We start from the raw sequence: 23183 nt of genomic DNA on the forward strand, positions 1-23183 counted from the left end.
GTAGCACATGCCTATTCTCTGACTACCTCTTGTAGCACCATCTAGCGAAATGCTCAGCACTCTATGACCATCTCCTGTAGCATGTCCACACTCTATGACCATCTATTGTAGCGTGTCCACACTATTTGGCCAGCTCCTGGAGCGTGTCCACACTCTATGGCCAGCTCCTGGAGCGTGTCCACACTCTATGGCCAGCTCCTGGAGCGTGTCCACACTCTATGGCCAGCTCCTGGAGCGTGTCCACACTCTATGGCCAGCTCCTGGAGCGTGTCCACACTCTATGGCCAGCTCCTGGAGCGTGTCCACACTCTATGGCCACCTCCTGGAGCGTGTCCACACTCTATGGCCACCTCCTGGAGCGTGTCCACACTCTATGGCCAGCTCCTGGAGCGTGTCCACACTCTATGGCCAGCTCCTGGAGCGTGTCCACACTCTATGGCCAGCTCCTGGAGCGTGTCCACACTCTATGGCCAGCTCCTGGAGCGTGTTCACAGTCTTTGAAGCATGACATGTACTGTATATTTGTAGCCCAGCGATAAGGTCAGAGGCCACACTTGAGGCCCCCTATGTTTCTTAAATTGACCACCACTGACCTAAAGGCTCAGATTTATGTTCCACTACCACTGTTGACGTCTGATGTGAATTGTTTTTTGCAAAGACATGTCAGTCCATCATGTCCATCTCCCCCAACTAGTCAACTGCACATTAGGAACCCTTATTAAAGAATCCTCCTTCTGCTTTATGAACCATGCATCTCAACACCTGGCTGGAGAGAGGAGATTCCAGTTGGAAGAAGGTTCCTAAAGTCACTATTTCTGGGAAGAAGCCAAGTGAAGGTGCCAAGTTCCAGCAGTCACAGTATAGCCTTTCCTTCAGAATAAACAGCGTTGTATGGGGGGGGGGGGGGGCAGCTAAGGCTCCAAAATTCTACAACAGCAAAGGCTTCCAGGTCCCATGTCCGGCAGCTACCCTGCTGCACTGTGAAAAAGTCACTCACTTGACATGGGCACCATTCAGAGAACACCTTGCATTTTCCCAATTGATGCAAAGTGCTCTCTGAGTGGATGTCGTGGAAAGGCAGGGTGGTGACATCAAGATCTCCACCTCATCCAACCAAAGAACACTTTCCATTCATTGAGAAATTGTAAAGGGTGCTCATGCTGAGTGAATGACCTGTTTTCTCAATGCAACAGTGCAGCTACTTGGCACAGGACCTGAAAGCTGGTGGAGATCACTGTAGGAACGGTGCCTAATACAGGCTTCTGCATAGATCCTTCATGTATGGTATATACACAGTTGCATTGGTCCAAGCTAAACCAATGAAACCATAAAAATTGCCATGTCAAAACTTTAGCTTTAATAAAGGGGGCCTGAAGTGTGGCCCATAAAACAAAGGACCACACATAATTTTCAATGAATGCAGTGCTACAGAAAGCAGTCATAGTAGATTACGAACCTGCAAAAGGTGGTCAAAGGCTATGGACATGCAACAAGAGGTGGCCAGAGACTGCAAACACATTGCATGTTCCTGTACACTGCCAGCTGTGGGGACGAGTGCTGCACCTGCCCTCCTAAATTGTATTGTACACTCATATTCTGATGAAGTGGCCCAGAAATGTGTCGATTGTGTGCTTTCTTCTGGTTATATGATCAATAAATACCCAATCCCTTGAAGAACAGAAACACTTTACTAGCCAGTTTACTGTCCTTCAGACTCTAGGGGAACCAGATTGAAGCCAGTTGGGAGTAGAACATGCCACAGCATCAGAGGGAGTACACAGTGCTTGGTGGTTATATTACAGTACATATCACTTGTGCTCAGCAAGAGGAATAGTGCTCCATCATTGGTGTCAGTTGGAGGAATGGTGTCTCATCATTGGTGTCAGTGGGAGAAATAACACCCCATTGCTGGTGTTAGTGGAAGGAATAGAGCCTCATCATTGGTGTCAGTTGGAGGAATAGTGCCCCACCATTGGTGTCAGTGGGAGGAATAGTGCCCCATCATTAGTATCAGTGGGAGGAATAGTCCCCCATCATTGGTGTCAGTGGGATGAATAGTGCCTCATTATTGGTGTCCCTGAGGGCAATAGTGCCCCATCATTGGTATCGGTGGGAGGAATAGTGCCCCATTATTGGTGTCAGTGGGAGGAATAGTGTCTCATCATTGGTGTCAGTGGGAGGAATAGTGTCTCATCATTCGTGTCAATGGGAGAAATAACACCCCATCGCTGGTGTTAGTGGAAGGAATAGAGCCAAATCATTGGTGTCAATGGGAGAAATAGTGCCCCATCATTGGTGTCAGTGGGAGGAATAGTGCCCCATCATTGGTGTCAGTGGGAGGAATAGTGCCCCATCATTGGTGTCAGTGGGAGGAATGGTGCCCCATCATTGGTGTCAGTGGGAGGAATGGTGCCCCATCATTGGTGTCAGTGGGAGGAATGGTGCCCCATCATTGGTGTCAGTGGGAGGAATGGTGCCCCATCATTGCTGTCAGTGGGAGGAATAGTGCTCCATCATTGGTGTCATTTGGAGGAATAGTGCCCCATCCATGGTGTCAGCTGGAGGAACGGGGCCTCGCCATTCATGTCAGTGGGAGAACTAACACCCCCTTCGCTGGTGTCAGTGGAAGGAATAGAGCCCCATTATTGGTGTCAGTACAGCCATTCAAAGCAGTGTGATTACAGTGAAGCACAAACACAGGGACCCCTAGTAAAATACTCCCAGTGCACAGTTAACACTTTGACCGTCCCACATGTTAACCCCTTCCTGTCCAGTGCCATTAGTGCTTTTTTTTTTTTTTTTTTTTAGCATTGATCACTGTATTGGTGTCACTGGGGATGTCAGTGATACCAAGTCAGTTCCCCCCAGTGTCAGAATGCCCGCAGTCCTGTTATAAGTCGCTGGTCGCCACCATTACTAGTAAAAATTAAGAAAAAAATTCCAGTATCTATACCGCCATTTGTAGACGGTATAACTTTCACGTAAACCAATGAATTTACACATATTGGGATTTTTTTTTTTCAGCAAAGACATGGAGCAGAATACATTTTGGCCTAAATTTATTTTTTTTACTGAATATGTTTAATAGAAAAAAGTCAAAAGTATTGTTTTTTTTTCTCAAAATTGTCAGTCTTTTTTTTTTTTGAATGAAAAATGCACGGGCAATTAAATACCACCGAAAGAAAGCTAAATTTGTGGGGGAAAAAAGGCCATAAATTTCTTTTGGGTGCAGCATTGCATGACCACACAACTGTCAGTTAAAGTAACGCAGCGCCGTATTGCAAAAAAATGGCCTGGTCAGGAAGGGGGGTAAATCCTCAGGAGGGCAAGTGGTTTAAACAGCCCCTGTCTATATGTATGTATATTTGATTTTTACATTTAGCTGATTACTTTGAAATATTCTAATATAGCACGACAGCATACAAAAAAAGTGTAATATCACATTTTGGCCAGTAGGTGGCAATAAAATACAATGTTAGTGCTTTCAACTCACTTATCAGAGGATAAATATATATATATATATATATATATATATATATATATTTCCAACCAGGCCTCTGACCGTAATAAAAATGTGACCGAGGCTTTAACTTTTCCTTGAACCATCCAAATCATTTTGGCCGGAGTTGGGTTTTAATGCTTTAAATACTTCAAGTACTTACACTACTTTTATTGACAAAAAAAATCCATTTAATTATTCAATATTGAATACAGAATTGCATTTATAGCTTTAAAGGTGTAGCTTTAGGCTGACCACAGCCTTCACTTTTTGAATTGGTTGCCGTTCCACAATTTCATTGCCTCGTTATTGTTACCGACACAGATTTGTGGATTCTTTTTCTGGTGACTATTTGCATTTTCAAAACGCTGCAGGAACCTTTTTCCTGCATGAAACGCAGGCACAGCAACCCATTAAAATGAATGGCCTGCCATGTCCTCTTAGACGTGGCCCACAAACCCGCAATAGTGTGAAGTTTAATGTACCAATCATTTTCGTCTTGAATGAAGCCATCCTTTGACTTGTTTTTTAAGCAACAATGAACAAAACAACACAAAAGATACAAAAAACAAAAATTCATTTTATTGCTTATTAGATATTGCTCATGAATAGTATGTATGTATGTATGTATGTATGTATATATATATATATATATATCTACATACACACACATATATATATATATATACACACACACATACACACACAGTGTATACCGTGAGTCTCGGGGCAACTGCGCTTCAGAACACCAGAAAGATCGTACGCTGAGCCAACAGACTGAGCAGCAGAAAATACTAAAAACACTGAATACTTTACCAGTGTAAGTGAGCACTCTTCACCAAAAAGTATCTGTAGAATATATATATATATATATGTATAAAAAAAAAGCTACATTACAAATAGTCATTCTTTCCCCACTCCTCTAACAGAGAATTCCAGCTATAAATACGGGAAATGTAAGGAAGGCTAGTTATGGTCAGTGTTCAAGTGGGATGTATTGAAACTAAAATGTCTACATCAAAGGCCACCCTTAGGTGACGGGACTTATTCCTGAGACTCTTTTCCAGCCAGTCGATACAGTTCTGTCGGTCCGTCAGCGTGCGTGATTGTGGTCGTTAACTGTAGCTCCTCCCCGCTGCTCATGCCGTCTCTGCCTGCAAGGAATGACAGTGATCAATATGGAGAGAGTGGAATGTGGTTCTGTAAATTGTTTAACCTTTGTTATGGGCGTTCATCACCTACAATGTATTCAACATACATACAGAATTTACAGCGCTAAAACAAAAAATTCTTAAAAACATTCTTAGTATAACAAAAAGTCCAATCCAAAGCTTTTTGTATGTAGGAAACGTTCATCAATCAAGACCCAACAGATATTCCCAAGAAACCACCAAGAGGAAAAGATCCTTTACCAACACCAATCACACTGCCTCTTACCAGATAATATTGAGCCCCAAAAAGAAAGGTCAATATGCGCTGTGCGCTTCCTGGAAGCGAACAATAGACTTGTATACAATCTTTAAGGGTCCTGTTTGTCACAATCATGCCCACAGGGAGAGGTGCGGTTCTCCATTTTGCCCCAAACTTCTACACTTTGGTATTGCTCTTAAACTCAGATGCCATCACCTGAGGGGGGGAAGGTGTAGTAATCATGCATACAAGAGCCAGGCACAGGCTCTCACTGTATTAAGAAGTCTTCATGTATCCCCTCATTCTCCCTCCCTCAGGAATGCAATCAGCGTGTGATACTGAGCCCCTGCCTAACAATTCTTTGGCAAATAAGGCTTGGCTTGTCCGTTGTGGGAAGAGACACCCAGTTGATTTTGTATAGAGAAAAGAAGCTGTCATGTTTTGTGTGTAGTCAGAGAAGTGAGGACATTCGGCGTTTTACCATCTAGCAAACCGAGAGCAAAGGAGAATCATTTTGTGAAAGAAAGTTTCACATCCTTACCGTTAACTTTTTTTATTCACATCTTTACCGTTCTACAGTAAAAAAAAAAAACTAAAAACAAAAAAAAAAACCTCTTAAGCAGTTTAAGGTGAAACCGCTTCTCGCCCAACTTCATTGAGTGGCCCCGTGTCTTCCTGAGTGATCTGCAAGTGTACAATCCAAACGCACACGATCCTGCGTTAAAAATGACGATGTGTATAAGTGGGTGTTGCAGCGACTGTCGGCTGGAACCGAACAGAACCAGCAAGGGAGAATGTCACCAACACATGCCTGATGAAGGGGTCCTGAGAGACTCCGAAACGTTGCCTTGCTGTAACTATGTGATCGTTCATTAAAACTTTTGGACCCATATTAGCGATCATAGGTGTGCTGGTGACATTCTCCCCTTCTTGAGTGATCTGAGACTGAATAGTTTCCTCCCAGTGCTGGAATCACCATTAAGATACATGTATATCGCTTTCATACCCCCTTCTCCAGGGAGAATAACTTCAAGGTTTGTAATTGTTTCTCAGAACGGAGATCCTCCAGCTCTCTTATTAGTTCTGTCGCCCTTCTCTGGACTCTCTCCATTTCCAGCACATCCTGCCTGAGGAATGGTGACCGGAACTGGACAGCATACTCAAATTGCAGCCGAACCAGAGTTTTGCAAAGTGGTAGAATTATCAGTGAAAATGGTGTGACAATTGGAAGGAGAAAAATGGAAAATGTTTCACGTACTAACAAATTTTTAACAGTAAATGCGGTTGCCATTTTGGAAAGTTAATTCATTCTAAAATTGAATGTTAAACTCAACAAATGTTCATTCACAAATTTACCAGTCAATGTCCAGTTTTATTAAAGGTTTAGTCCAACCTTGTAATGGTGTGTCAATGTTACACCCAAAGTGAAACATGAAAAAGTCATATAATCCAACACCACCATCAAACTCCGGACCCCCCACCCCCGCACTTACCTGAACAATGGGTTTCTTCTCCCCACTGCATTCTTTTACATTCAACGTGGCTGTGCAGTCAATGTAAATGGAAAGCCAATTTGCCACCGTGGCAGAGGGACTCAATGGAGCACAAGTGCGGTGACGTCACCACACTTGTAGTCCATTGATAGCACCTTCAGCCCCATATCAGTAGGTCTGCACCTCTGTACGGTCCTGGGGCTGGGATATAATTCTGTATGTATGTACTCTCACAATAACACTTCTCTTGACCTGCATGCTGGATGTAATTCTCAGTATCTATTCTAATTCTCTTATGTATGGACTCTGCACAGTACCACTTCTCTGGTTCTGTGTGCTGGGTGTAAATTTTCAACAACTGCTCTTATTCTCTAGATATGGCCCCTTCACTGTAGGGCTTCTCTTGCCCTGTATGGTGGGTGTATGTTTTGGTCCTGGACACAACCTGTCCACCTCCACTAGAAGCAAGAGGCCACCAGGTTCTGTGTGAGAACACCCTAAATGGAGAAGCAATAGGCCACCAGGTCCTGCTTGACAACCCCCAATGGAGACAGATCTGGTGGAAAACTCTATATAGAGAGACCACTCTAGGTGACCTGGGTTCTGACGTGTTAGCTAGTTGGGCAGGCCACATTCCACCCCAGTAAAGTAGGACTGAGAAAGGAGCAGGACATTGCTGTTCTGCTGTTGATATATGGGACACTTCCAGTACCACAACAGTTCAGAAAACCTTTTCAACAGATGGAGAGAGAGGGAGAGTGAAGTGCATTCCATGTGGGTAACAAAACCCCTGCATAAAAGGAATAAAAATTTAATCCAGGGACAAGGATGACCCTGATGACCCAGAGGGAGGACCTTGGAAATGAAAACCCTGTTAGGGACCAATTCATACCCATGCCATTCCTCACAAAAAGCCAAAAGAGACCCATTGGGCTGAGTCAGAAGACTGACCCCCTTCTTCACCAGGCTGTTACAAAGGGGAGATTCATGGTCCAAGCACTTCAGACAATGTCCCCAATCCACAGCAGCCAACTCCAACACCCTCATGGCAGGCAGAGGGGGAGAAACATGTGTGTCAATTGCATAGCAGTCAGAGGAGCATCAGCACTCACTTCAGAAGACTAATAAAAACAGGATCTCCCTCCAACCAAAACAGCTCACAGGCAAGAGGAAGGCAAAGTACTCATCTCCAAGATGGTGGCTAAACCATTGCCACATGGCAGCATCCACAAGTTAGGCTGTAATGCAAAACTATACCAGGACTCCCCTAAAGGGGGAGACAGTGGGTGGATATAGTGCCTTGAAAAAGTATAAATACCCCGTGAAATTTTCCACATTTTGTCATGTTACAACCAAAAACATAAATTTATTTTATTAGGATTTTATGTGGCCAACACATGTGGCACATAATTGTGAAGTGGAAGGAAAATTATAAATGGTTTTCAACATTTTTTTTACAAATAAATATGTGAAAAGTGTGACGTGCTCTTGTATTCAGCCCCCTTTACCCTGATACCCCTAACTAAAATCTAGTGGAACCAATTGCCTTCAGAAGTCATCTAATTAGTAAATATAGTTCACCTATGTGCAATTTAATCTCAGTATAAATACAGCTGTTCTGTGAAGTCTTCAGAGGTTTGTTAGAGAACAACCTCTAATCATCAATTGGATTTAGGTCTGGACTTTGACTGGGTCATTCTAAACACATGAATATGCTTTGCTCTAAACCATTCCATTGTAGCTCTGGCTGGATGTTTTGGGTTGTTGTCCTGCTGGAAGGTGAACCTCCACTCCAGTCTCAAGTCTTTTGCAGACTAACAGGTTTTCTTCTAAGATTGCCCTATATGTGGCTCCATCCATCTTCCAATCAACTCTGACCAACTTCCCTTTCCCTGCTCAAAAAAAGCATCCCTACCACATGATGCTGCCACCACCATGTTTCACAATGGTGAAGTTTAGGGTGACGTGCAGTGTTCATTTTCCGCCACACATGTGAGGTATTGCCGCAAACATCAGAGCGAAAGCAAGATTTATAACACTAGACCTCCTGTGTACCCTGCAAAGGCTTCTAAAACATCAACTATGGAGATTTTTAAGTACCGTAGTTTGATGCCATGCAATTTTAAAGCGTGACATGTTAGGAATCTATTTACAATTGGGTATTATATTGTATTTTGTGAATTAAAAATTTAAGTGCATTTAAAAAAAAATGCTTATGTGACATAAAAAATTGCAATCCCCTACCATTTTATTTTCTGGGGCCCCTGCTTAAAAAAAATACACAATTCTAAGTAGTTTTCGAGCCAAAAAAAGGAAGAAGCTGATTTTTACATGTAGGAGAGGTGTGTCAGGATAGGCTTGGGGCTGAAGCGGTTAATCAAAGCAGAAGATTTAGAAAAATCGAAATCAACTTTTGAAATTAATGTTTGAAAGTTCACAGGAGATTTTAATGATTGGGTTTAGATGTAATGTAAACTGAATCTGCTTGACTCACATACCAGTCGGGTTTGGAGTAGTCTGCTTTTTATCCTTTCATTACAGCTGTGGATGCCGGAACACCCTCTTTGTAGCCTATCACAAACAGATAACATTTAAAACCTGACAGAGGAACGAATTCCTCCCAACTCTATTACAAATAAAGTGAAAGTGGATGTTTACCCTTTAAATTCATTTGGCTCCTCCCCATCCTGCTGCCCCACTCCTCTGCACATATATTGAGTTTTTTTCTTTATCTTTTTTAATACAGTTAGTTTTGTCCCACCCAAATTCTCCATCATTCGCCTTGGAGAATGACATTGGTGCCCCCAGTGACTCCTGGGATGTGTGACATTCATATCCCAGGAGTCACAGGGAGCCTTGCACATCATCCCCATTCACCAACAGAGGAGGGGAGGAGGGCTAGTGGCTCATCATCAGAAGGCTGTGCCAGAACTTGACAGAGGCGGTGCAGCCTTCTGATGACTTTACAGAGAGACATGGTGACACGGGACCCAGTGGTGGCTGCTGAGAAGGGGATCTCAGCAGGACAAAGCTGGATCCACTGTGCGAGTGAATATCTGAGATGTCCTCAGCCCAGCATCAGGTAATCGGGGGAGGAAAAATTAAAAAAATAGGGGGGGGGGGGAGTGGTGCCTCTTTAAGGTGAGATAAAGCTGTGCAGAAGGGCACAATTTATGCAGTTGACAATTGCTGACTCCTGTTTTCACAGAAAGAAAGTTTAAGAAGTGTTAAAGTACCAAGGAACAGAATTATAATATACCGCAGCTTAGCAGTCCTTATATATGCTGGCTGCATTAGTTTTATTTTTCAGCTTATATTTTAGTTTTTTTTTTTAGTTTTATTTTTCCTTTCCTGCCAGTAACACTTCCTGTCCTCGGTCGATGATAATCACTTATTATACTTAACTATGTAGAAGCATCGTTGTCACCCTAGGTTCCCATTCCTGTTGTTTTGCATCTGTTGAGCAAAAGAAGGAGGTCCGGTACCTTTTTGGGCGAAAAGCTTGTGTGGTTTTTTTTTTTTCACGCTCATTTGCTGATTTCTGTGTGTTTTTGTTCTGTGACAATTGTGGCAAAAATCACACTGCATTTCTCCCAGTGATTCCAAATCACTAGGTGTGAACGGGGCCTTAGACTACAAACACATCCCCCCTCTCCATTACATAAGACCACAGGAAATTACATGGACAGGATTCAGCAGCTATTTTTTGGTACTTGCAGAAAATGTACAAAAAAAAAAAACAAATATGATGTAGCCTCAACTTCCAACAGTCAGTAAGTCACAATATATTAGTTTTGTGGTTGGGTTTGGATATGCTTTAAATGAGCTTTTGGTGCAAAAAAATAAAAAATTAAGGATTGGGTGGCCTGGCTTAGAAAACACAACCGCTTGTATGAAAATCTGGTGCACTGGGCAGATTGCATTCATGTCCTAGTTTTAGGAAATCTATGACACCTGGGGTTTTGCCAAGAGGAGTTCTTACCATTCTTTTGGTCGTCGCCGTAATTCTTGTGTGATGGAGCATACAGGAACATAAGAGCGAACACGTACAGGTTCCACATGCCGTAGATACCAGTGAAGAAGGCGCTGCTCAACTCAATGGAAAAGTCACCCCATTTCCAGTTGCCTTCCGATACCTACAGACATAGGGAGGTAGACAATGGAGGTCAAGTTATACTTGGATGTATACCTGGCCCTTAAATACTTTTGTCTCCCCTGCTTTGGCCTCAGGACTTTCAAAGTCACTGACTCAGAACAAGTATGCAGATCAGGCGAGTCAAGTAAAAGTCAGAAATCCAAGCAGGCAATAAGCATCGACGTGTACCAACTGAAAACAGAGAACTTTTAGGCTGACCTGTGTTGTGATGAAGAACACTGTGGTTAAAGCTGCACAGGCCAGTGTGACGATCATCAGAAATTTGAATCTGAAAATCAAACCCTGCAAGACAAAAATAAACGTCAGAGTTAATGGAAGGTGGAAAGGGGAAAATTAAAGGGTATGTCTAGGCCACCCTTTCTGAACCTTTTTACACCAGTGCAACCCTTAAAGTAACTTTCAGGTCTCACGAAACCGCTGCTAAGAATGGTTCCTTGGGGTGATTAGGAAAATGCCTATAACATTGGTGATAACTGGACAGAATGTTCCCCTTACTGTCAGCTAAAAAAGATCAACAGTGTCATGCTATTTGCTCTGCCTAATGGCGATGGACTTGGAACTATGAAGGCACCATTAGATGGGAGGTCAAATCACCACAGCTCAAGCCACCCCTAGCAACCTTTGGAGGAACCCTAGAGTTCCACAGAGCCCTGGTTGAGAACGGCTGACCTAACTATTACCCAAATTTAACCCCACTCCAGAACAATCCCCATTAATGTGTTTTTTTTTTTCTTTCTACCTGTAGCAAGAAATTATTTTCTTGTTCAGTGTATTTATTGATCTTAAATTCACAGCAGTTGTGTATTGGAAACAAGTATCGACCTTGACTAAGGCACTAAAGGTATCCATGACCCCCGGATCCTTTGGTTCTGTTGTTGGGTCTTTACGACTCCATCTCAAAACATGCTAAACTACTGTTGGTCTACAAACACCCTCTTACATTGATTGGGGTTCAGCTGTTAGATCCACACTTCCACTATACCAGTTGACCTATATGAGTAAAGGCTACCCAGCTAAATATGAAAAAATCTGATCTACATGGTTGGATTCTGTTTAACCCCTCCTCCTTCCAACTTCCCCATGTTTAACTTATGTCAATTGAAAACTTATGTCCTGTAATTGTATATGTCTCCGACATTTTGTCTAGGAATTATATTTTTGTGAGATTTATACAGACTATGTACTTCTATATCTATATTGTGCATATCTATGATACTTGAACTGTGGCACTACTTTTCACGGTGTGGTACATTTGTTCTTTCAAAAACTTTTAATAAAGTTTTCTGTTAAAAAAAACAATCACAGCAGTTAATGTTACAGGATATCACAATTTGGGAAAGAGAGGGTCAACTGAAACATACATGAAATGAATGTAGCACTCTCTTGTTAGTAGGAATAAGGTCAATTTAGTGTTCTGGCTCCTCTGTAGTCAGGGTAGCAAAGTTTGATTGCTCCTGGGTTCTGCTGGCTGCAGGCTCTTTCCCCCTGCTTTCTAGTGAATTATAGAATGTATTCTGTTGGGAGAGGCAAACCCTGGACTTGCATATTCATACAGACGCACCCAATCCCTGGTGAAATAATGACCAGTAGGGGGTTTAGGCATGTAAAAAAGGCTATTGCTTGGAACATCAAGGTGCTTGTCCTGGAGGGGAAGACCCAGCCTAAAGGGCTCCTTCCCTTCTGGGAAAACTAGCTGAAGTCTGCAGGAGTCTCAATGAGGTCCCAGCTCAGGGGGAGCTGGGGGGCCTATCTCTGAAGCAGCTAGAGTCAGTTGGGAGGAAGTCTACAAAGGATATGGCCTGGAGGCTCAGTACAGGGTCTAAGATGGTATTGGAAGGAGGCATCCATGTATACAGAACACGATGAGTAGATGTCTGAGACAGATCCTTGTGACTGTTGTCATTTACCCTTTGAGGAGACTGTTCAAGAACTGCTGGCTTAGGGCTGCTTCTATAGTTGGAGTCCCCTAAGCTGTATGTCCATTCACTACTAATCACAAGGGGTCCACCCTGAAGAGTTTAGTTATTATCAGAGAGCGTCCTCTGTCACACTTTGCACTAAATTTGGAATATCCTAAGGCTCAGCCTACACCCTGTCCAGGTTTAGCCAACATTAAACTTGGAAAAGACACTCAGTGCCTAGGTACTTAGTTGTGAGACTGTGGAACTGCAGTGTGCCTGGATGAAATGCACCCAATAGGGAATAGAACTTGGGACAGAACTGCAAGACTGGTCTGGGGTCTGTGCTACATAAAGGATTCCATGGCGGTTACACCCCTAAATAGACTATCACAGTGGTAAGCAAAAGGGGTATGTGGTCTCTGGGTGAGGAGTCTAACTTGTGTTGTCCTAGTGGAATCCTAGGTCTAGAAATAGCTAGAGACATTAAAAGTCAGTCCATCCAAAACTTTTATTTCAACGTTTGAAAAGGGGGAAAAAGGATTACACTATCTGACTCTATTGTTGAGATCTCTGTGTGGAGTCCCCGCCTCTCACAAATGTTGTGCCTCGTATGAAGGGCTCCCAACATCCCTGCAGGATTTTTATTCTATTCAGTTGATCCTGAATACGGCTGCCAGACTCATTCACCTTTCCAACCGCTCCGTTTCCGCCACCCCCCTCTGCCAATCCCTCCACTGGCTTCCGATTGCGCAACGGATCAAATTCAAAATCCTAACACTGACATACAAAGCCGTCCACCACACTGCCCCGAACTACATCACTGACCTAATATCCAAGTACCACCCAACACGCACACTCCGCTCCTCACAAGACCTCCTTCTCTCTAGTTCCCTGGTCTCCTCCTCCCATGCCCGCCTCCAGGACTTCTCCAGGGCGTCACCCATCCTCTGGAACTCCCTGCCCCAACCCATCAGATTATCACCTACTCTCCGCTCCTTTAGGCGCACCCTGAAAACCCATCTCTTCAGGGAAGCCTACCCCACCCCCTGCTAACTTGCCGACCTCCTCCACTCTTCCTACCACTCCATCCCCCACAGCTATCTCCTCCTGTGCCACCACCCCCTCCCTCCTAGATTGTAAGCTTGAAAGAGCAGGGCCCTCAATCCCCTCATGTTTTGCATTGTATTGGTATTGGTATTGGTATTGTTCTGTCACATGTTCCCCCTTTGTAATGTACAGCGCTGAGCGAACTATTGGCGCTTTATAAATACTGTATAATAATAATATTATGGGGAATGTTCTAACACCTGACATTCCAAGGTGGACAGGAAAAGGGATGGATATTATGGCAGGGAGAGCTTGCTGTTGGGCATCTGCAAGACATAAGAAGCTTGAGTTGACTCAGCCAGTCTTGAGGTGGAGAACATCCACCAGGCTCCTTCTAAAACTAAAATAAAACTTCTGAGTGGACTGACCCTCTTACAAAAACAACCCCAAAAACAAGTCTACTTTAGTAAATCATGGCCTTTTTACACCACAACTTATACACAAGGCTTAAAAGTAAATCCAATCAGTCTCCCACCTCGTAGTGTAGGCGGCGAGCTTTACACATCGCTGGCAAACTGCTCTGCTTCCCGCTAATGTTTCGAAAAACCTGATAGACCATGAAACACAGGAACAAGAAATAAAGACAGGCACAGATTCCAGCAACAATGATGAAAGCCATCTGAAGAGGCCAATTAAGGAAAACCTTCGCTGAATGACAAAGTTGTGCGTTCCACATACAGATGTCTGAACACATCACAAACCACAACACTCCAGGGCAACCAAAAACCCTTTAAAGTTTAAAGAATGAGATGACCCCAGAAGAGGGGAGGAGGGGGGAGACATCTGGAAACATTTGTACGTAACAAAAAGGAGAACAAAAACATGCTTCGAGCAATGGTAAATATTTAAACACAATTTATATTAGAGTTGCTATGAACATTGGTGGATATTAATCTAAGAGCTTCCATATTTGAAAAGCACTTAAGAAATTCCTGCGCTGCATTTTCTCTGCAGGTGTTTACAAATCATTATTCCACATAATCGCCCATTTAAGGTGGAGGAAAAGATAATGTATAAAATCCAAGAATTTCTGAATGCTGTATTCTATTTTTCAGCCACCAGTTGGAGATCTAGTCTCCGTTTTACATTTTAACAGTGTATCCTCCTCCGCTTTGCAGAGAGAAACCAGTTGTTTACAGAACCAAAAAGCTCAAGCTGAAATTTGCACACATTTCAGTCTGTCATAGAAGTAACTAATGTCTTATGACGGCTTAGTCCACGTTTTCAATCAGACAAACTAAACCTCAAACTAGGTGGTGTCTGGTGATATACTGTGGATCTTCATATAAAAAAAGAATGTGGACATCCTTCCAAATTAGGTTTACGTCTTTACAGTGAAGGGTATTGTGTAGCCTCCCTAGGGGTCTGATTATGTCAGTATTTCTGTGCTCAAAGCGGTACATTTTTTTGCATGCAAATATGTCGTTTTTTTTTTATTGTAGGCCTGTAATTTTTAATAACAACTCACTGAAATCTGTCCGAACAAGAATCTAGTAAACATCCCGGGTGTATTAAAATTTGAAACACGAAATCATAAATTATAATTTAATAAATAATCATAAATAATATAATAATAAATTTAATTCAATAATAAAATCAAACCAAAAACACAAAAATCTGAAATAGAGCGCCAAGTTCGCACATCACTGAGCAAAGTCGCAGAATCTTTTTCAGTGTCTGATGACGAATTTCCCCCACGAATCATTATCACTCAATTCTGCAAGTGGTTCTGATTTACTATCGCTGTTCTCTAGACAGTCTAAAACCGCTTTTGACCTAAAGGGACGCTTTTTGGACACCATGGACATTTCTCAGTTTCCAGGCAGAAAGAACAATAAAAATGCAGGCAGGGCGCCGGACAAAGCACTCGGGACAAAATGTATGTGAAATGGTTTGATACAGGAATGTAATACTATGTGATTTTAGTGTATTTAGTGAATGTCACTTTTTAACATTTTTAAATTTCCCACCAGTTCCGTCCCCCGTACGTCCCGACGTCGCAGGGAACGGAACCTGGAAGATGGATGCCGGCATCGGCCGGAGGAGATGGCCGGGGACACTGCAGGAGGGACATTGTGGGAGCGCAGGACAAGGTAAGTGCTGCAGGAAATCCCTGAGCAACGCTGCAGTGTATTCCCAAGTGTAGCTCGGGGTTACCACTTTTGGTACTGAAACTTTACCCCGAGCTACACTCGGGAATACCGCCAGGGGGGTTAAGTTATAGCATACAAAGACAATTTGGACAATTCCAACCTTGTATTAAAAGTTTGGGGAAGACCCTTTTCAGCATGACTGCTTCCCTGTGTACAAAGCCAGCTCCATAAAGGTTTGTTGAATTTGGTGTGGACAAAGTTGAGTGATCTACAGAGAGCCCTAGCCTCAACCCTACTGAAAACATATACATGGGATGAATTGGAATACTGATTGTGATATAAAATGTAAAAAAAAAAAAGGAATTCACATAAACCTGGGCCATAAACATTATAATTTCTGTTTAACAAAACAGACTACCCTTGCAGCACGCCCAGAATTTCACAACCATGTTAACTGGCAAGACAGAGGGCCACACCCAGCCCAGCAAACATCTTTGTCTCATTCACACAGTGAATAATTTCCTCTATGGATGAAAAAAAAGCATAAAAAATATGCAAGGCAGAGACAATCGTAAGAACGGTTACTGTCCTGTATAAGGACAATTGTGTGAAACTGTTTTTTGCTTTTTTTTTTTATCTGTTTTTTGTTTTTATCTTGTCATCCTCCCTCCCTCCAAAAGAATAAAAATGCATGCTCAGCCAATTTGGAGAACAGTTTGTATAACAGACCTTTAAACAGTCCGATTTCATCTGGATATCTCAGTGGCATCTGTTGTCTAGGGGTACCATCACTTTAATATTTCACATATATACATGTGAAGCAAAGTATAGCTTTCTTAGAGCAGAAGGTATCTACTCATCCTATTCCTAAAGAATTCCCCAAAATAAAGGGATATTCCTCGTTTTAGGATAGTGAGCCGCCACGTCATGCATATGACTCCAGTACTGCTTGTATACAGTGCCTTGAAAAAGTATTCAAACCTCTTGAAATTTTCCACATTTTGTCATGTTACAACCAAAATGTAAATGTATTTTATTGGGATTTTATGTGATGGACCAACACAAAGTGGCACATAATTGTGGAATGGGAGGAAAATGATAACTGCAACAACAATTTCAGGTTTTCTGGTCACCATTAGTGCCATTCCTGGAAACAATGATTTCTATGGAGTAGCACTTGGGAACCAATGAAAAATAAATATAACCCAACATGTTACAGTGAGGTGAATCAAAAGTAGGTTCTTAGAATAGAAGGTGTCTATCCATCCTATTCCTTAACAAATCCCCAAAATAAAAGTCTATTCCTCATTTTAGGATAGTGCCCCTTGGCCAACTGTGCCTCCAGTACTGCTAGTTTACAGCACAGATACAGCCTCAAATTATGCAGCCATTTATTTCAAACTTCAGCAAGTTTCATGTTTGCAGGCCACTATCAGTGTTATGCCTGGAAACAATGATTCTTAAGGAGACGCGCTTGGGAACCAATGAAAAAAAAAATATATAACCCAACATGTTAGGGTGAGGTGGGCCAAAAGTAGGTTCTTCAAACAAAATGTATACAGAGATCTCATCCCTTCACAAATGCCAAAAGGGGGTTCTTCCTCATTCTAGGACAATGGGCAGTAATTCAGTTTGTTCACTAATGCCCCTTAGCCAACTGTACATCCAGAACTATCCTAAAACGACGGGATTTGTAAAGGAATCAGTTATGTAGGTATCTTCTGTTTTGAGAAGGTTTTACTGCACATCACACAGTTCATAAACCTGTTTCTGTCCACCCTGGCATCCATCCTGAACACATGGAGGGCATAATCAGATGCCAATCCCACCAGCTAATGATCTTTAGTCCAGACCGAGAGCGGTCCATTGGTCTCCGTACATAAACATCTGGCACCCATATGTGCGGAATGTGGGTTTTAAAGCCCACCCATTTGCCCCCTGCATATGTGGTTGGCGGTCATACATGGGTTAAAGGGCTTTTCAGTTATTTTTGGTCCACCTCACCATAACCTGTTGAGTTATACTTTCTTATTGGTCCCCAAGATCTACTCCAAGGAAACCATGGTTTATGTGCACTGATGAAGAGCAACAAGACAACAGTATGTAATCTGGAACAAATGGTTCTATAATATCAGGCTGTACTATGTGCTGTAAACCAGCATCTCTGGATGTACAATTGGCCAAAGGGCATGAAGGAATAATTTGTATGGCCCTGTCCAGTATCTTACAATGAGAAATAACACCTTTATTTTTGTGATGGAACAAATAGAGATGACTTCTAAGAAGGATCTACTATGCTTCACATTAGTCCAGTGAGGGGCTTTTGGCTCCCCCCACGACAACTTGTCTGTTTATACTAGTGATGAACCGAAATGAAAATTCTGGTACCGAAAATTCAGAATGCATGTGGCCGAAAACCGAACCGAAACAAATGTCTGCGTATGTGCGGGTGGGGAGGCTCCAATTTTTTGGTATTTTTTTTCTACTTTCATGTATATTTTAATTTTTTTTTTTAGCTTATGATTTTATTGCTATCACATAGGGGACCAATACTCCCCTATGTGATAGCATATGAGTGACAGGCCATCTTTTTAGGGGGGAGGGGGTGGGGGGCAGGAGAGGAGCAGTGTATACAGTGAGGTAGCAGTGTATACAGAGAGGCTCCCTCACTGGTTGTCACTATGGGGTTTATTTACTAAAGCTGGAAAGTCCAAAATCAGACTCCCTTCTGCATAGAAACCAATCAGCTTCTAACCTCAGCTTGTTCAATGAAGCTTTGGCAATGAAACCTGGAAGCTGATTGGTTTCTATGCAGAAGGGAGTCTGATTTTGCACTCTCCAGCTTTAGTAAATAAACCCCTATATGTCAGTGCCGGACATTAAATGCAATTGCCGGCTTTTCTTTTTTTTTTTCTTCACTATAGCTCAGATAATGAGCTGTCACTTTCCCCAGAGCTAAAGGAAACTTTGTTTCTTTCAGCTTGGGGAAAAAAATAAAAAGAAACTTTGTTTCTTTTAGCTCAGGGAAAGTGACAGCTGATTCTCTGAGCTATAGCAAAGAAAAAAAAACACGGCAATTGCATTTAAAAATTGGCACTGACCTGTAGTAACAGCCAGTCACTGTACACACTGCTCCTCTCCTGCCTTTCTCCTCCCCCGGGGGGGGCCCCCACATCTGCAGTACACACAGTCCCCTGTATCGGCTAAATTTTTCCTATCGGCAAAATGCTGATAGGGCTATTTTTGGCCGAAATGTTTCGGTGGCTGAAATTTTGGTGCATCCCTAGTTTATACTTTCTCACAACTATACATGGAAAATGTTACAAATCCTGAGCCGTTATGTAAACCTTATACCGTTCACTTTAAAAAAATAAAATAAAAAAAACAAAGAAAGATGGTTGCGTAATACATAGCTGCTCCAGCACTTGACATGAAATCAGTGTTACTGGATGTGATAGGAATGGGGATAAATAATTGAATTCATTAAGCACACTTGTGTGAGCTGAGCTAAGACTTATCACTTCCACTTGGCTGGTGTGAAAGGAATGCTCAAGGGAACATGCTAAGTGCCCACAGTGTTCACAGGCCCCCCTGGCAAGCTTTCACACTATTTAACAGTGCTTTCTTAACCCTTTATAGGAAACCTAAAAGAAGCACCGGGAAGGAGGGAGGTGGGGGGCTTGGTGGAAGTGGTGGGGTGCTATTGCAATGGCTTCTGAAAATGGACATTACCCAGTTTCAGGATTGTCTGACCTGGGACAAGCTTGCAAATTAGAAAGCCAGAGTGGCATTAGGTTTGCCATTCATGAACCAAAATTCACCCAGTTCTGCAGAAACTACTCTTCAATGCTGTACAACCGCCTTGTTATATTTTCTCTGCTTGATCAGCGCCATAGGCCATAGACTGCAGTGCTGATCAGTGTATTCTGATGGTGGGGAAGTCTCCCCACTATCAGAATGCAATAGCTCAATGGAAGAATAGACATGTTTGTTATTTAAAAAAAAAATGCCTTTAATATCACTTTAACAATATACAGATGATCTTTTTGATCAGCAGAGATATACATTAGAAGAATGGATGGCTGAAATGACAAATCTTTTGGCGTAAAACCATAAACAGAAATTCGTTTCAAACATGCATCTAATTATCTACAGTACCTAAACAATTTTTACATTGTTTCTGAAAGACCATATACTTATTTTACCCAGTGCATGATTTAAATAAATTAGTAATTTTTTTTTCTTTAACATTTTTTTATCCATTTTTAATGCATAGATACAGTAAAAAAAATGGCCACTGCCCCAATCTATAACTGGCCTTCACAGCAAGGAGCACATGGAAGGGCAATGCATGTCAAACAAAAAAAGAAAAAACTTCCCAGCTCACCTTGCCGACCATCTTGCAAACAAACTGTATTGTCCTGTCTAACAGTTTGTATTAAAAACAGGGGTTTAGTTAGCACACATTTGCAAAAATATATGTGTAAGCTGCAGAGCCTCTTCACGGCACCCCAGTATATCCGCAGTTCCTAACTCTATACATTTTGAGAGCCTCCATAATAGAAGCACATCATATCATAATGGATAGACTGAGGGAAGGTCTGGCTGATGGAGCCCACCCCTCCTTAAAAGGTACAGGGGTACACCGGACACCCAGCATATAGCACAATGGCAGTCAAGATGTCTAGTGCACCCCCCCTCACCAGTATATCAACAGTACAAAAATGGCCTCTGCCCCAATCTATTGGGGCATACATACAGTGGGGCAAAAAAGTATTTAGTCAGCCACCAATTGTGCAAGTTCTCCCACTTAAAAAGATGAGAGAGGCCTGTAATTGGCATCATAGGTAGACCTCAACTATGAGAGACAAAATGAGAAAACAAATCCTGACAATCACATTGGCTGATTTGGAAAGAATTTATTTGCAAATTATGGTGGAAAATAAGTATTTGGTCACCTACAAACAAGCAAGATTTCTGGCTCTCACAGACCTGTACCTTCTTCTTTAGGAGGCTCCTCTGTCCTGCACTCATTACCTGTATCAATGGCACCTGTTTGAACTTGTTATCAGTATAAAAGACACCTGTCCACAACCTCAAACAGTCACACTCCAAACACCACTATGGTGAAGACCAAAGAGCTGTCGAAGGACACCAGAAACAAAACTGTAGACCTGCACCAGGCTGGGAAGACTGAATCTGTAATAGGCGAGCAGCGTGGTGTAAACAAATCAACTGTGGGAGCAATAATTAGAAAATGGAAGACATACAGACCACTGATAATCTCCTCGATCTGGGGCTCCACGCAAGATCTCATCCCGTGGGGTCAAAATGATCACAAGAACAAAAATCCCAGGACCACACGGGGGGACCTAGTGAATGACCAGCAGAGAGCTGGGACCAACGTAACAAAGGCTACCATCAGTAACACACTACGCCGCCAGGGACTCAGATCCTGCAGTGCCAGATGTGTCCCCCTTCTTAAGCCAGTACATGTCCAGGCCCGTCTGAAGTTTGCTAAAGAGCATTTGGATGATCCAGAAGAGGATTGGGAGAATGTCATATGGTCAGATGAAACCAAAATAGAACTGTTTGGTAGAAACACAACTCGTCGTGTTTGGAGGAGAGAGAATGCTGAATTGCATCCAAAGAACACCATACCTACTGTGAAGCATGGGGGTGGCATCATCATGCTTTGGGGCTGTTTCTCCACAAAGGGACCAGGACGACTGATCCATGTACAGGACAGAATGAATGAGTGCAAACCTCCTTCCATCAGCAAGGGCATTGAAGCTGAAATGTGGCTGGGTCTTCCAACATGACAATGATCCCAAAACATACCGCCCGGACAACGAAGCAGTGGCTTCGTAAGAAGCATTTCAAGGTCCTGGAGTGGCCTAGCCAGTCTCCAGATCTCAACCCCATAGAAAACCTTTGGAGGGAGTTGACAGTCCGTGTTGCCCAGCGACAGCCCCAAAACATCACTGCTCTAGAGGAGATCTGCATGGAGGATGGGCCAACATACCAGCAACAGTGTGTGCCAACCTTGTGAAGACTTACAGGAAACGTCTGACCTCTGTCATTGCCAACAAAGGATATATAACAAAGTATTGAGATGAACATTTGATATTGACCAAATACTTATTTTCCACCATAATTTGCAAATACATTCTTTCCAAATCAGCCAATGTGATTGTCTGGATTTGTTTTCTCATTTTGTCTCTCATAGTTGAGGTCTACCGATGATGCCAATTACAGGCCTCTCTCATCTTTTTAAGTGGGAGAACTTGCACAATTGGTGGCTGACTAAATACTTTTTTGCCCCACTGTATATACTGTATATTTCTTTGTACATTAACAGCCCCAACCCACATTTCACATGTTTCAATGTGTCAGTGATTGCATGATTAGGAAGCAGATTAGTTTTTGATTGTTGGAGACCGCACTGCTACGCACACCTAATAAAAGTGAAGTTTAAAAATTCCACAGCACAGGGCATAGAGCTGGGAAACAATCTACAGATTGCAGACAGAATGTAATTAAACATTTTTAATGTATATACATTTAATTAAAAAAAAAAAATTGTGTTTATGGTACGCAAAATCTAGATTTGTCACCAAAAGTAATTAAGCGTAAAGAAGATTTTTTTTCCAATCACTTGTTAAACAGAACCTATCAGGATGGAAATATGAGAGTTGCCTTTTAATTTTAAAAATAGATACAGAAGAGTATTCCATATTCCACCACATTGTTGGGGACAGGTCAAAAGGCACATAGTTGTATCTGGCAGCATATCTAAAGACATTATCAACTTCGAAAGATAATATATCCGGGGTCCAATCTTGCCTAAGAGGCCATGGAGTAAAGGACCGCAATAGTGCAATTGTGTACTTGTTTGCTGGAGTTGATCTCAGGCCAATTACAAGATAGGCTGGCCATCTGGGAACACATTCCCCTTATATGGATGCATCTGTCCCCAGTGTGCCCTAATGGAAGAAAGACAAAAGAAAAGAAGAGGATTCAGGAGGGGAAGAGAAAGGAGGATTTGTGAGGACCAGGAGGGAGAGGGTGACATGGGCAAGGCGTTGAGTGACAACCAGGGGCGGACTGACAACTCATGGGGCCCCCCGGGCAATAGGGGATTATGGGGCCCCTGTGTCCTTGCCCAATATGAAAAAAAGCCTATGAAAAAGGTTCCAGGGGCATCTCATGGGGCCCCCTACTGACCCCGGGCCCTCGGGCAGTGCCCAAGTTTCCAAATGGTCAGTCCGCCCCTGGTGACAACTTTGCTTTTTTTTAGGGCTCATGCTCCAAGGCAATTTGCCAACATTTATAAACCGACCCTTCAAAGATTTTCCCCTACTCTCCTATTTCAACAGCCAGCACAGTCACCTCTCAACCCCATTTCAAATTTGAAGTAATAGAAAGAGACCAATGGAATTTTGCTACACAAAAGAAAAGAAAAATAGCTGCCAGTTAATGTAAATGAAACAATTTAAAAAAAAATTTTGAATTTTCTTTTGC

At 42.5% G+C, this 23183-nt stretch overlaps 1 protein-coding gene across 2 annotated transcripts in view; it reads right to left on the reverse strand.

The window, feature by feature from the left end:
- Positions 1 to 4059: 4059 nt before the first annotated feature.
- Positions 4060 to 23183, reverse strand: part of WLS (Wnt ligand secretion mediator) — an 80007-nt gene continuing 60883 nt past the window's right edge. The window contains exons 9-13 of one of the 2 annotated variants that reach the window (XM_089660754.1): positions 14042 to 14185; positions 10757 to 10840; positions 10385 to 10538; positions 8901 to 8973; positions 4060 to 4653 (exon numbers count right to left, since the gene is read on the reverse strand). In XM_089660754.1, the coding sequence (XP_089516880.1) occupies positions 8927 to 8973; positions 10385 to 10538; positions 10757 to 10840; positions 14042 to 14185 (429 nt within the window). In that variant the 3' untranslated portion in view covers positions 4060 to 4653; positions 8901 to 8926. The remainder of the gene's footprint in view (positions 4654 to 8900; positions 8974 to 10384; positions 10539 to 10756; positions 10841 to 14041; positions 14186 to 23183) is intronic. The other variant, XM_089660753.1, reaches the window with a different exon arrangement.

This window comes from Staurois parvus, unplaced genomic scaffold, assembly GCF_062004578.1.
Source record: "Staurois parvus isolate SC_StPar_1 unplaced genomic scaffold, SC_StPar_1.0 ptg001270l, whole genome shotgun sequence".
Lineage (NCBI taxonomy): Eukaryota > Metazoa > Chordata > Amphibia > Anura > Ranidae > Staurois > Staurois parvus.